The sequence below is a fragment of the Panthera onca genome, chromosome F1, assembly GCF_046562875.1.
Source record: "Panthera onca isolate mPanOnc1 chromosome F1, mPanOnc1 haplotype 2, whole genome shotgun sequence".
Classification (NCBI taxonomy): domain Eukaryota; kingdom Metazoa; phylum Chordata; class Mammalia; order Carnivora; family Felidae; genus Panthera; species Panthera onca.
In genome coordinates, this window is record NC_138355.1 from 16,710,256 (window position 1) to 16,723,778 (window position 13,523).

Below are 13,523 nucleotides of genomic sequence, written 5' to 3' on the forward strand. Positions count from 1 at the left end.
TTGTAATACTAGGTTTTGGATTGAAGATCTTTTTTTTAATGTAAGCATTTATACCGATCAATATCCCCCCTTTGCACCACTTTTGCCATGTCCTGTGTGCTTTGGTATGTTGTGGTTTTGTTTTCATTCATATCTTAAGTATTTTCTAATTTCCATTGTCATTTATTCTTCGATGTCTTAGTTGATTAAGAGTGTGTTGTTTAGGGGCACTTGGCTGGCTCAGTTAGTAGAACATGCAACTGTTTCTTGGTCTCAGGGTCATGAATTCGAGCCACATATTGGGCATGGAACCTACTTAAAAAAAAGTGTGTTGTCTAATTTCCACAGGTTTGTGACTTTTCCTGTTTCACTTCTCTTTTTGATTTCTAACTTCATCTCATTGTATGTAGTCAGAGAAAATACTTCATATGAGATTTATCATTTTAAATCTTTGAACAGTTGATTGATTTGTGGCCTAACATAGGGTCTATCTTGGAAAATGTTTTACGTGCACTTGAAAAGAACGTGTTGACTGTTTGTTAGAGTGTTCTGTAGATCTGGTAGATCTGGTTGGTTTCTTGGTTTCCTAACTTGCCTTCTGTCTGGTTATTCTATTCATTATTGAGTGTCCAAATGTAAATGTAGAGCAGTCTGTTTATCCCTTCAACTATTTCAGTATTTTACTTCATATATTTTCATGGCCTGTTGTTAGAGACACACACATGTATTAAATATGTGTAAATATTTGTAATTGCTATATCTTGCTGCATTGAACCTTTGTATGTAATATCCTTTGTCTTGTAAAACTTATTTCAAAGCCAGTCTTGTCTGATACTAGTATAGCCACCTTGCTCTTTTGGTTACTATTTCTATGGAATATCTTTGTTCATACTTTCATTTTCAATCCCTTTTTGTCCTTGGATCTTAAGTGAGTTTCTTACAGATAACATATAGTTAGATCATGTATGTTTATCCTTTTTTGACAATCTCAGTCTTTTGATTGGAGTCCAATTCAGTCCATTTAAAGTAAATATTGCTTAGAGGGGACTTATTTCTGATCTTTTGGTATTATTAGCTTTTTATATGCCTTCTTTCCATTTTTGCCCCTCCTTTTCTGTCATTTCATGTCTTTTGTGTTTAGTTGGTTATATTGTATTGAAACATTTCGTTTCTTTATTTTTAAATATTTATTTTTGAGAGAGAGAGCGAGCGTGCATGCACATGTGCACACATATGCTCAGGGGAGGGGCAGAGAGAGAGGGAGATAGAGGATCTGAAGCAGGCTTTCCTAACAGCAGAGTGCCCAGTGCGGGGCATGAACTCTAGAATTGTGAGATTGTGACCTGAGCTGAAGTCAGACACTTAACCAACTGAGCCACCCAGGCACCCCATCATTGGCATACTTTAATATTAATGGATGCTAAAAGAGAACAACCTCAGAGAATCTCATTAACAGATGATGAGAAAGGAGTATAGATTTGAAATAAGGAAATTCATATTTTAGTCCTTGTTCCGCCAGTGAATACATGTATTCACCCGATTGATTTAACTGTCAGTGAGGACTATACCGACACAAATTATTTATACTTTTCTTTTTAATCATTATTTAATGGCGTTTTTATTTTTATTCATATATATTCTCTGATGGCAATTTAATTTTTGCTAGGTTTTTCAGCGTGATGTACCCTTTTGGTTTTAAGCATTGCATCTACTTGGCTCTTTTTTTCTCTCCAATATTTTATTTTCCCTTTTACAACACTTAATGTCAAATGTATGCCAACAATAAAATGTGATTTGTGATTTTTTAGAGCATGATTTTTACACTGGCAAAATAAACTTTGTTTTAAAATTCATCCCTAGTTCTGTGAGAAAAGAATTCATAATGAACTTGGCTTTGTAATTGTGACAAATGGCATTCTCTGGAACAAATATAGCTCTGGTTTTCTTTAGAATGCAGAATTGTTATTTATTTAGTAAGTATGTGTATAGTTCTTTTTGGTATCATTCGTGATATATACTGTACATAGAATAATAATTTATATGTTTGAAGATAGCTGGTGATCACTCTTGTCAGACTTTGATTGGCTTCCTTTTTCCTAGTAGTCTGTTGATCAAAAAATTATTGTGTTGTTATTTAAGTTTAGGCCATTTGTGTTTTCACGTAAGTCCTAGTGAGCCACAGGTAAATACTGACAGGATTGATATTTATGGAAACAATGGGAAATACGTCATATTTGAAATATTTTATTATCACAAAATATCAAATACAAATTTTTGCTTGGTAAAGCATTTGGGCCTGTTTTCTTTCTTAAGAATCTCTTTCTTGCTTATCTAGCTTTGAGGAAATGTAAGGTTTTGTTAACTTAATGTAAATCTCATTGATGGCTACCAGCATGAGAGTATAGGATAGTTTTCTGGACTGTTGAGGATTCTTTGTTCTTAACCCTTTTAATATATCAATCTAGTAATTTCACTCCAGTGCACACATCATGTGTTTGTTAAGTCTCATAGATGAGTATAGTTATTTTTCACCTTTTCTTTGGACAGAGGATGACCCAGTTTTCATTAGACAAGACAGCAATCGCAGTGAAAAAGAGACCACACAAGTGGCACACGAAACAGAGCCAGAATCAGGGTCTCAGCCTCGACCTGCTGTATTATCTGGTTATTTTAAACAGTTTCAGAAGTCTTTACCGCCTCGATTCCAGCGACAGCAGGTAACAACAAAAACATTGTATCATGTATGTGTGATTGAAAAGGTTTATTGTTCAATACTCTGAGTATAACATGAAACCTAAAATACAAAAAGGACACAAATTTTCCCTGAAATTCTTTCCCTTTTTAATAAAAGTTTGTTGCTAATGGGTATTACCGAAAACCTCTGTGTCATTGTCCCCCCTCTACTTCATTTATAGACCCCATCTTCCTTTCTAGGTAACAATTTCTGCAGTCTAATTAATGAGTGATTTCTTCCTTCCTGATTAATTTCTTAAGTTTAAGGCAACATGTCCTAACTTATCTTTGGTTCTTTTGTGTCACCACCTCTCTTTGTTAAATGTCTTTCGAATTCTTTTCCCGGAAGAATTCAAAAAAGCCCATTATTTTCTGATATGATTGATTATACTTATCACATGGACCTAAAATCTTGATTTGTGATCCTGCGTTTTCAGGAACAGATGAAACAGCAGCAGTGGCAGCAGCAGCAGCAGCAGCAGCAAGGTGTCCTTCCACAGGCAGTCCCTTCACAGCCATCTAGCGGTGCGGTCCCTCCCCCACCACACAGACCTCTTTACCAGCCCATGCAGCCTCACCCTCAGCATTTGGCTTCTATGGGTTTTGATCCAAGGTGGCTCATGATGCAGTCATACATGGATCCTCGAATGATATCAGGTAGACCTGCTATGGATATTCCGCCCATTCATCCTGGTAAGTCGAAATTGAGGTTGTCTCATGGCTCACTTGTAGCTCTGCGAGACCAGAGGTTTTCATCTTCCTCCCATTTGTACCCTTAATTCCTTTAAGAGGTATAATAGAGTAAGAGTTTAAAATAGGGTGCCTAGATTTTTAATCAAAATTTCTGTAACTTTGCACACAGATGAGTTAAAGGCAGACGCTGTATCAACGGTGTGATAAGGCCAAGACACTAGTTATTTTCAGTTTTGTAAATATTATTTAAACATTTTTTGAGTCTTAAATCATGCTTTCTGTTATTTGCTAAATTGTTTTCATTCTTTTGAGTGCTTAAGCATTTGAATTTTGTCATATATTCTGTATTCCAGCTTTTCCATTTTCTCCACCTAACACTGGACTTTTCACATAAGTTAGCTGAAAACCAGTGAATTAGCAGTCTTGTGTGGAATCTATCAGAATAAATCCAGATAGTACATTACCAAAATGATACCGAGGAAGATTATGGGTATGATCATAATATAAAAATATCGAGAGTCATGCCTTAATTTTAAAATATATACTGCAGTTTTAAAATTTAATAATTGATAGCATTATTGATCAACTGAGTAAACTGTATTAATGGAATTTTCTATAGGAAATATTTGCTCTGGAAGTCTGTCACTGTTGGTGTAATCCTTTATGTTTTTTATTTACATGCATAGAGGCATCATGTGTTACCTGATTTTTATAGGCTTTTTTTTCTTCCTTTAAAGTAAAAATAAGCTGCTATTGTGGTTTTGTTTCACTTCCTCAATTCTTAAATCTATTTAATAGCAACAATAAGAATCTCATTCACAGAAAAACTTGTGTAATTTTCACTGATCGTTTCTTGAGTTCATCACTTAAACTTGGCAAAAAGTATTTCTGTAGCTCAAGTATAGAGAGTCCCAATAGTAATTAATAACCCAGATTCTGTGTGTATAGTGATTGTTTTCCCCATCTTTTTCTGATCTTTTGTAAAGGAATGATTCCTCCCAAGCCATTAATGAGAAGAGAGCAAATGGAAGGATCACCAAACAGTTCTGAGTCATTTGACCATATAGCACGATCTGCAAGAGATCATGCAGTGTCCCTCTCTGAACCTCGTGTGATGTGGGGGTCGGATCCCTATCCTCATACGGAGCCTCAACAGGCCACTGCTCCCAAGGCAACAGAAGAACCTGAGGATGCAAGGTAATGGTAGAAATTAACAGACTAAACTGAATATTGTGGTGAAATGAAAAGTAGGTAGTGTCCCTGAAAATCATCCTGGTTTAGGACTGAGCCACAAATCTGATTTCCTCCCATGTAGTGTATGTCATTTCATTTTTGGACATGCATTGTTTTTCTGTCATTTCTGTATTAGAGCATTTTGTCACCTAGTTCTATACACTGAATTAAATACTGAAATTCAGTGTTGAATGTTAAAATTGGCAAGTTTCTACTGTTGATTAGATACTTGATACGTAGTCTAGCTAAAGTGTTGATATAGTTTTTCCACTGATGAGAAATGGTAGACATTTGATTATCAGTATCTTGTGGAAGTTTTCTAATGCCGAGAGAAGGATAAATACTAATTTACAAAGATCTTTTAGGGGAACCTGGGGACGCCTGGGTAACACACTTGGTTAGATGGCCAACTCATGATCTCACCTCAGGTTTTGATCTCAGGGTCATGAGTTCAAGCCCTGTGCTGTGCTCCATGCTGGGCGTGGAGCCTACCTAAAAAATAAACACTAAGATACTTTGAAGTAGCAGACAGTTGGTGATCTATAATAATTGATAGCTATGAAGTTAGAACTTCTGCCTTTTTAAGGGAGTGTGTTTTGTGATGCTTTATCATTCTGATTAATCAGGGAAGATAGACCTACTGTGGGATAGATAGTCTTCGATTATAATTATAGGTGGAAATTCTTAGTCTTGGAATTCACATCAGCATGGGACACATGCATGGCTCAGTCAGTTAAGCATCCAACTTTGGCTCAAATCATGATCTCAGGGTTTGTGAGTTCGAGCCCTGCCTTAGGCTCTCTGCTGTCAGTACGGAGCCTGTTCTGAATCCTCTCTCTCCCTGCTCCCCCGCCCCCCACCCCACCCCACTGCCTCTCCCCTGCTCGCTCGTGCTCTCTCTCTTGCTCTCTCTCTCTAAAATTGAATAATCATTTAAATAAATAAATACTTCATATCAGCATAGCCTAAACTTCTTTTTTCTTATGAAGTTCATGTGTTTTCAAATGAGAGGGAAAAAACATACTGTATCTACCCTCAACAAAATTTTTAAGCGTTTGTACATCATTGTTAACTCTAAGTACAGTGTTAACAATATTGTGCAGTGTTTTACAGCACATTTGTAGAACTTTTGCATCTTATAGGAACTTTTGCATCTTACTGCCTCCTACGCCCTGGCAATCACCATTCTGTTTTATGATTGGATGAGTTTGATTATATTATATTCTCATATAAGTGGAATCCTGCAGTGTTTGCCCTGCGATTGATTTATTTCACTTAACATAACATTCTTATCCATTTGGTAGCACAGAATATTCCATTGTATGTATATATATTCCATGTATGTATATATATGTATATACTACATTTTCTTTTCACGGGGCTTGAACTCACGACTCTGAAATCAAGACCTGAGCTGAGATCAAGAGTTGGATGCTCAGCTGACTAAGACACCAGGCACGCTGACACCACATTTTCTTAATGCATTTGTCTGTCAGTGGACATTTAAGGTTGTTTCCACCTCTTGGCGATTATGAATAATGCTGCACTAAACTTGGAAAGGAGACAAAGATTAGGATCCTTTTTAAATGTTTTTTATGATTAGGATCCATTTACTTTTTTTTTTTTTTTTTTTTTAAGGTTTATTTATTTTGAGACAGAGCTCATGTGTGCGCAAGCCAGGGAGAGGTAGAGAGAAAGGGAGAGACAGAATTCCACCAGGCTCTATGCTGTCAGAGGGGAGCCCGGCTTTGGGCTCAATCTCATGAACCGTGTGAGATCATGACCTGTACCAAAACCAAGAGTTGGACGCTTAACAGACTGAGCCACCGAGGCGCCCCTCATTTACATGTATAATTAGAGAGGTTGTTTTGCTATACACTTATGCAAAAGAGTTTTTGCGTTGATAGCGATGCCTCTGAATTCTCATTATTTTAGGCCTGAAGCCTCACTGGATCCAGAACCGATTACTGCTGCTTATCCTGTAGAACACAGTCAATTAGAGGCTCATCCCAAAGCAGACTTTGTCAGAGAATCAAATGAGACAGAAGTACAAAAGTTTTTAAGCAGATCTGTGGAAGACATTAGACCTCGCCATACTGACACAAATAATCAGTCTGCTTGTTTTGATGTTCCTGATCAAAAACCTGTATCCACTCCTCCAGAAGAGCGGATTTCAGCTGGAGCGGAAAGTCAGCCTGCCCGGAAAAGAAGTGTTTCCCATGGCTCTAACCATACTCAAAAGTCAGAGGAGCAAAGAAGTGAGCCATCCGTAAGCATTCCTAAAGTAACCAGCAGATGCACTGATCCAAAGGAACCAACAGAAAGGACTGAGGAAAAACCAAAGAAGGATGGCTTTACACGATCTTCTGAAGGACCAAAACCTGAAAAACTATATAAATCCAAATCGGAAACTCGTTGGGGCCCAAGGCCAAGCTCCAACAGAAGAGAAGAGGGTAGTGATAGGCCTGTGAGAAGATCGGGTCCCATTAAAAAACCAATACTTAGAGATATGAAAGAGGAACGAGAGCAACGGAAGGAGAAAGAAGGGGAAAAGGGAGAAAAGGTCCCTGAGAAACTTGTAAAACCTGAGAAGACGGAAAAGAAAGAGCCTGTCCCTCCAGTCCCACCGCCTGCTGCGCCAACTCAGCCACAGTCAGCTCTACCACCACCTCAACCAGAACCAGAGAAATTCCCTTCAACAGAAACTTCAACTTTGGTTCAAAAGCCACCTCAAGATGCTGAGAAGCCCTCAGAACCTGTAAGTAGTGTTGAGGTAGAGCCTGTGGCTAAAACTGTAAACCCACAGATTGTCACAGCACCAACAGTCAAAGAAGAAAAACAACCTGAGAAAGTTGGTAGCAAAGACCTTGTAGAGAGGCCTCGACCAGATTCAAGACCAGCAGTTAAAAAAGAATCCACTTTACCCCCTAGGACCTATTGGAAAGAAGCGAGAGATAGAGATTGGTTTCCAGATCAAGGGTACAGAGGTCGAGGCCGAGGCGAATACTATTCCAGGGGCCGGAGCTATAGAGGTTCTTATGGAGGGCGTGGCCGTGGTGGGAGAGGGCACACTCGAGATTATCCTCAGTATAGAGACAGTAAGCCACGGACAGAGCATGTGCCCTCAGGACCTCTCAGACAGCGAGAAGAAAGTGAAACACGAAGTGAGAGCTCCGATTTTGAAGTCGTTCCCAAAAGGAGACGACAGCGAGGTTCAGAGACTGACACAGACAGTGAAATTCATGAAAGTGCAAGTGACAAGGATAGTTTAAGCAAAGGTAAACTTCCCAAAAGAGAGGAGCGTTCTGAAAACAAAAAGCCCATGAAGCCTCAGTCTTCTTTCAAGCCTGAAAATCACATCCGAATAGATAACAGACCTCTAGAAAAACCTTATGTGAGGGATGATGATAAATCGAAACCAGGCTTCCTTCCTAAGGGAGAGCCTACACGGCGAGGCAGAGGGGGAACATTCCGACGCGGTGGAAGGGATCCTGCAGGTCGGCCATCACGCCCTTCCACCATCCGAAGACCTGCTTATCGGGACAATCAGTGGAACCCAAGGCAGGTAGAAGCTCCTAAGCCAGACGATGAAGAGCCACCAAGAAGGCATGAGCAGTTTCTTCCTATACCAGCAGATAAACGACCTCCAAAATTTGAACGAAAATTTGACCCAGCTAGAGAGAGGCCCCGAAGACAACGTCCTACCCGGCCACCGAGACAAGACAAGCCACCTAGATTCAGACGTCTCAGAGAGAGGGAGGCTGCTTCAAAAACCAACGAGGTGGCAGTGCCCACAAATGGCCCAGTTAATAATGTCGTTCAAGAACCAGTTAATCCTGCTGGGGAGATTTCTGGAAACAAGACACCAGACTTATCTAATCAGAACTCTTCAGATCAGGCAAATGAGGAATGGGAAACAGCTTCTGAAAGCAGTGATTTCAATGAGAGGCGTGAAAGAGATGAAAAAAAAAATGCTGATTTGAATGCACAAGCAGTTGTAAAGAGCGGAGAGAATGCTTTACCTCCAAAAAGGGAAATAGCAAAGAGAAGTTTTTCTAGCCAGAGACCTGGCGTAGATCGCCAGAATAGGCGCGGCAACAGCGGTCCACCCAAATCTGGAAGGAATTTCTCAGGTCCTAGAAATGAAAGGAGAAGTGGGCCGCCATCAAAAAGTGGGAAGCGAGGGTGAGTACTTTGGCTTCAGTGTAATCAACTTGTGTTCCTTTAAAGAAGCTGAAAGTTGAACTGAACAAAGGAGCCAGTCTAGACAGAGGACCCAGACATTGTTCTCCCCCAGTTTTTTGGTCTGTTCTCAGAGCGTAAGGGTGCTTGAGCAAAAGAGGTTAAATGGTCTCCGGAGTCTTTGCCTCCTAAGTTGTTATTTTCCAGAAGAGTCCTCTTAGGACTTTGTAGCTTTAGGAGGAGAGTCTTCACACTTAGAGAAGGGCCTGCACATTGTCTTCCTGTTGGTAAGTCATCCTCTAGATGACAAGCAGCCCTCCTTTCTTTTTGGGGTTTTCTTTGCAAAACTCTGGTGCTTGTAGGTGTCCTCTGCGATTTAAATGAATACGTTTTAACCATGTGTTTTATCGTTCTGTACTGGTTGCTAGGAAGTGAATGTCGAACCTTAAGAATAAATTATATTTTCCTCTTGAGTTGCAAACCTACAATAAATAATCCAGCTGGATAAAGGCCCAGAAAGCAAAGTCCTGCCCAATCACCAAGGCCACCAGTAACATAAATATCTTTGGATTTATTTTAAAACAGTTTTCCTAAACTGTGTTAAGCTTTTTCTGTTCTTTTAAATATTAAAATGTTTATAATAAATTATCAGTTTATTTAATATTAGGAAAAATTACAGTAGCAGCATGCCTACCTTTATTGATCGAGTGATTGATTTCATTTATTTGCCTAGTTTTAAATGTAGGTTTTGATACTTTCTGTATAAAACTCTCCTTCCTCTCCACTAAAATGGAGAGAAAGTAATAGTACTTACAAGCATTGGTAAACATTACAGACATGACATTTGTGAATTGCATAACATATCTGGTATATAGTAACCAACTATTATTATAGTATGTCCTGGTTTTTGACCAAATTCCTAGGTTTGGAGCCTGAGCTGATAAGAAATTTATTCAGATAATTACTATAGTCATCTGCATTGGTTAGTTACAATATGCTTAGCATTTCAGATTACTGCATCCGTCAATGAAAATATTTTTGCTTTCTGATAACTTAGAAAAATTTTAGGGAAATAGTATGACCAACTGTGTTTCCTGAGTACTTTCTTAACACAGAATTTGAACCTCCCTTTAAAAGGTCAAAAGAATTAGGATAACATATGTAGCTGCAGTTAAGTTACTGACTATAACCAAACTATTAAGAGTTTTGAGTAATAATACTCAAGGGAAATCTTGATCTGGTTTTTGTGTAATGCAGATCTCAACAACTTAAGACTTTCGTGCCATGTAGATAGTAACAACTTTGAATGTGCCGATATAGCAGTTACTGGTTGGTTGTAGTTAAAGGCAATATTTTCAACAAGTCCCGTTTATAAGAAACGATTTTCTTCTAATATTTGAGGTCATGCTTTGTGCCAAGCACTTGGTAAGCTTTTATCTCAAGTGATAACAATGGCTAAGATGAATTAGTGAACCCATTTTCTGTGGTGTATTTTCATAAATTTAAACAAACAAATCCAAGAATAAAATTTGATAGGAAACAAAAACTATAGAAATGCATTGGATTGTGAAATATTTCCGAATTAAAAGTGGTTTTTTTATGTACTTACATTAATGTATAAGTCTGATTGAACTTTTAAAAAAATACACGTAAGCAGCGCTTTTTAAAATTTTCATATGCTGCCCTCTTGTGGAGAAGATCCAGTAGTGAATCCTTTGGACTAGTTTGTATCTTAAATTTTCTGCTATAAACAATATTGATTAGCTTATTTATACCATGATAGACACAATAAGAACCTTCAGGGCACAATTGGGATTCTAGAGTTTAATTCCTGGAAGGAACTCATGGGAGCTAGTCCATCTCCTTTATTGGGAAGCTCAGTTTTAGTGACATTGTACTCAAGAAAAGTCACTAAGTCTTGCTGGTTTTAGAGTTAGAGTCTTCTGTCCCACTGTTTCTTCTTACATTAAACTTATAAACGGCCAGTAATCGTTTTTCATTTGTTCGGTTATGTGGAGGTGGTAATAACTCAAATTACTGTTTTATAGGCCATTTGATGACCAGTCTGCGGGCACAACTGTTGTTGATCCCGTCAATGGCAGCTCTGCACACCACCAGGAAGGAGCACCAAATGGTACAGGACAGAAGAACTCCAAAGATTCGACAGGGAAAAAAAGAGAAGACCCCAAATCAGGCCCCAAAAAACCCAAAGAGAAAGCAGATGCACTGTCACAGTTTGATCTCAACAATTATGCAAGTATGTCTTAGGTTCCTTTTATTTATATATCATCTGCTATGTTTAAGTGGACACTGTAATTAAAGGAGGCCAGAATTGGGCCTACAAGGTGGAGACAGAGGGTGATTATGAATCACTAATTGATAAAATGAACTAACGTAACACCAGGTTTTAGCACAGCCTTGAATACTTAACAAAGTTCTTGTTAAAGATAATCCATAGGGTTTCACTATTCTTCATAAAAAAGGTTAATGGGAAAATTAACCACTCTACCTTGCCAAACAGGTATAGGAAAACATAGAAAACAAAGATCTTAATTCTGTTCCGTATGCTTTATAAATTTGGTTTCTAAGATATGGTGAATACAGAATAAATAATAGGATGGGAGGCAGTGTTGCTCTGGGTAAATACTTTCAGAAAGCCACGAAGTAAAAGGATATCAAGTGTGAAGAATAACACTAGTAATAGGAAAATATTTGGTGAGGAAGTTAACAAGGAATATGCCTGTATTTTTACCATATTTGCCATTCATTCAGATGAGACTTAAGCAGGGAGTATTGTGTAAAATTGAGATCTGCTAAGACCACATAGTAATAATGGGAAAGTTAGGTACTATTATTCCAGTATTAAAAATAAAGACTAGACTTTTCTTCTATTTAATGGTCATTTAAACTGTGAAACTCTTTGGGCCCAGGCCCTTGGCATTATCGTTTCTAAATCAATAGCTCTCCACATGTGGTCCCAGCATCACCTAGAAATTTGTGACAAATACAAAATCTACCTCAGATGTACTGAATCAGAAATTCTTGGAGCAGTCTGTGTTTTAACAAGTTCTCCAGGTGATTCTGATGTAAGCAGATATTTGAGAATTACTGTTCTAGAGTACCATTTTAGGATTCACGTAGGAAAGAAAGAAACTTGGTTTAGTCGTCTGTTTAAGAATTTTTAGTTAGATTACGGTAACCAATTTGACAATAAGTTATATTTAAAAAATTTTTTTTTAGTTAGATTATGTAAAGCAGTGGTTCTCAACAGCAGTGATTTTTGTACCCCGGGGGATGTCTGGCAATCTCTGGAGAACGTTTTGTCATAGCAGGGGGGCTGCATGCTACTGACATCTTAGTAGGTATAGGTCCAGGGTGCTGCTAAACTTCCCAGAGTGCACAGGACGGGCAGCTCAAAATGCTGATAGCACTCAAGTTAAAAAGCACTGATACAGGGGCGCCTGGGTGGCGCAGTCGGTTAAGCGTCCGACTTCAGCCAGGTCACGATCTCGCGGTCCGTGAGTTCGAGCCCCGCGTCGGGCTCTGGGCTGATGGCTCGGAGCCTGGAGCCTGTTTCCGATTCTGTGTCTCCCTCTCTCTCTGCCCCTCCCCCGTTCATGCTCTGTCTCTCTCTGTCCCAAAAATAAATAAAAACGTTGAAAAAAAAAAAATTTAAAAAAAAAAAAAAAAAAAAAAGCACTGATACAGAGAGAACAAAGTAGACCCGCAGGAAGTTTGGATGCCAGCCTTGTGGTGGTCCATAAGAGAGAGGAGAGCCTAAACACCGTATTTGCAAAATGACAAATGAAGATTATAAAAAGTCCACAAAACATGGCAGACTTATCTTCCCAAATACTTGTTTACCAGTTTTCCGTCTTCCAGAGAACTATTAATATTATTGGCTTAAGACTTAAAAAGGTGAGAACTCCATTGCATTTCTGAATTGGTGGTTGGAAATTGAGCTATTCATTTTTATTTTTCGAGAGAGAGTGCACACACGATCGAGGGGAGAGGAAGAGACTCTTAGGCAGCCTCCACTCCCAACACAGAGCCCAGTGTGAGACTCTGTCTCACGATTGTGAGATCATGACTTGAGCTGAAGTTAAGAGTTGGCTGCTTAACTGACTAAGCCACGCAGGCACCCAGGCTGTTCATCTTTAAAACTCATTAAGATACACTCATCCTTAGGTTGTTTTCCTAATAACATTTAAGTAATTTCTCTTTAGCCCAAAATGTTACAAAGCACCAGGTAAGAACAGGGTGTTGAAAACAAAGTATTATTCAGATTTCTATAGAGGTTGCCTGTAGTTGGGCAAACGAGCTCTTCAGAGGATTCTAAAAAAGGTCTTTGGCAAGAAAATTAAAGTAATGAGTGATGGCATGGCTATGAAGAAAAGCTTTACACACACACGATGTAGTCTAAGTGGGAGACTGAGATGAACTTACAATTGAAGGTCTCTTTACCGCTGTGATGTAATGGACGGCACGACATCCAGTGACTTGTCTAAGACCTTTCATTGAAATGAGTGCTGTTCCATTTTAGAGTTAATCTTGTAAAGGACTTAAAACCCCACATAGTAGAAGTATCATAGATAAATCAGAGCCAATCAAGGTTTTATTAGAAAAGCAAAATAACATGGGGTGCCAGTTTGGCTCAGTCAGTGGAGCGTGCAACTCTTGACCTTGGTGTTGTGGGTTCAAAC

At 38.8% G+C, this 13,523-nt stretch overlaps 1 protein-coding gene across 11 annotated transcripts in view; it reads left to right on the forward strand.

The window, feature by feature from the left end:
* Positions 1-13,523, forward strand: part of PRRC2C (proline rich coiled-coil 2C) — a 95,817-nt gene that overhangs the window by 48,278 nt on the left and 34,016 nt on the right. For all 11 annotated transcript variants that reach the window (XM_060643506.3, XM_060643511.3, XM_060643501.3 and 8 more), the window contains exons 13-17: positions 2,527-2,696; positions 3,150-3,405; positions 4,392-4,602; positions 6,574-8,823; positions 10,869-11,077. In XM_060643506.3, the coding sequence (XP_060499489.3) occupies positions 2,527-2,696; positions 3,150-3,405; positions 4,392-4,602; positions 6,574-8,823; positions 10,869-11,077 (3,096 nt within the window). The remainder of the gene's footprint in view (positions 1-2,526; positions 2,697-3,149; positions 3,406-4,391; positions 4,603-6,573; positions 8,824-10,868; positions 11,078-13,523) is intronic.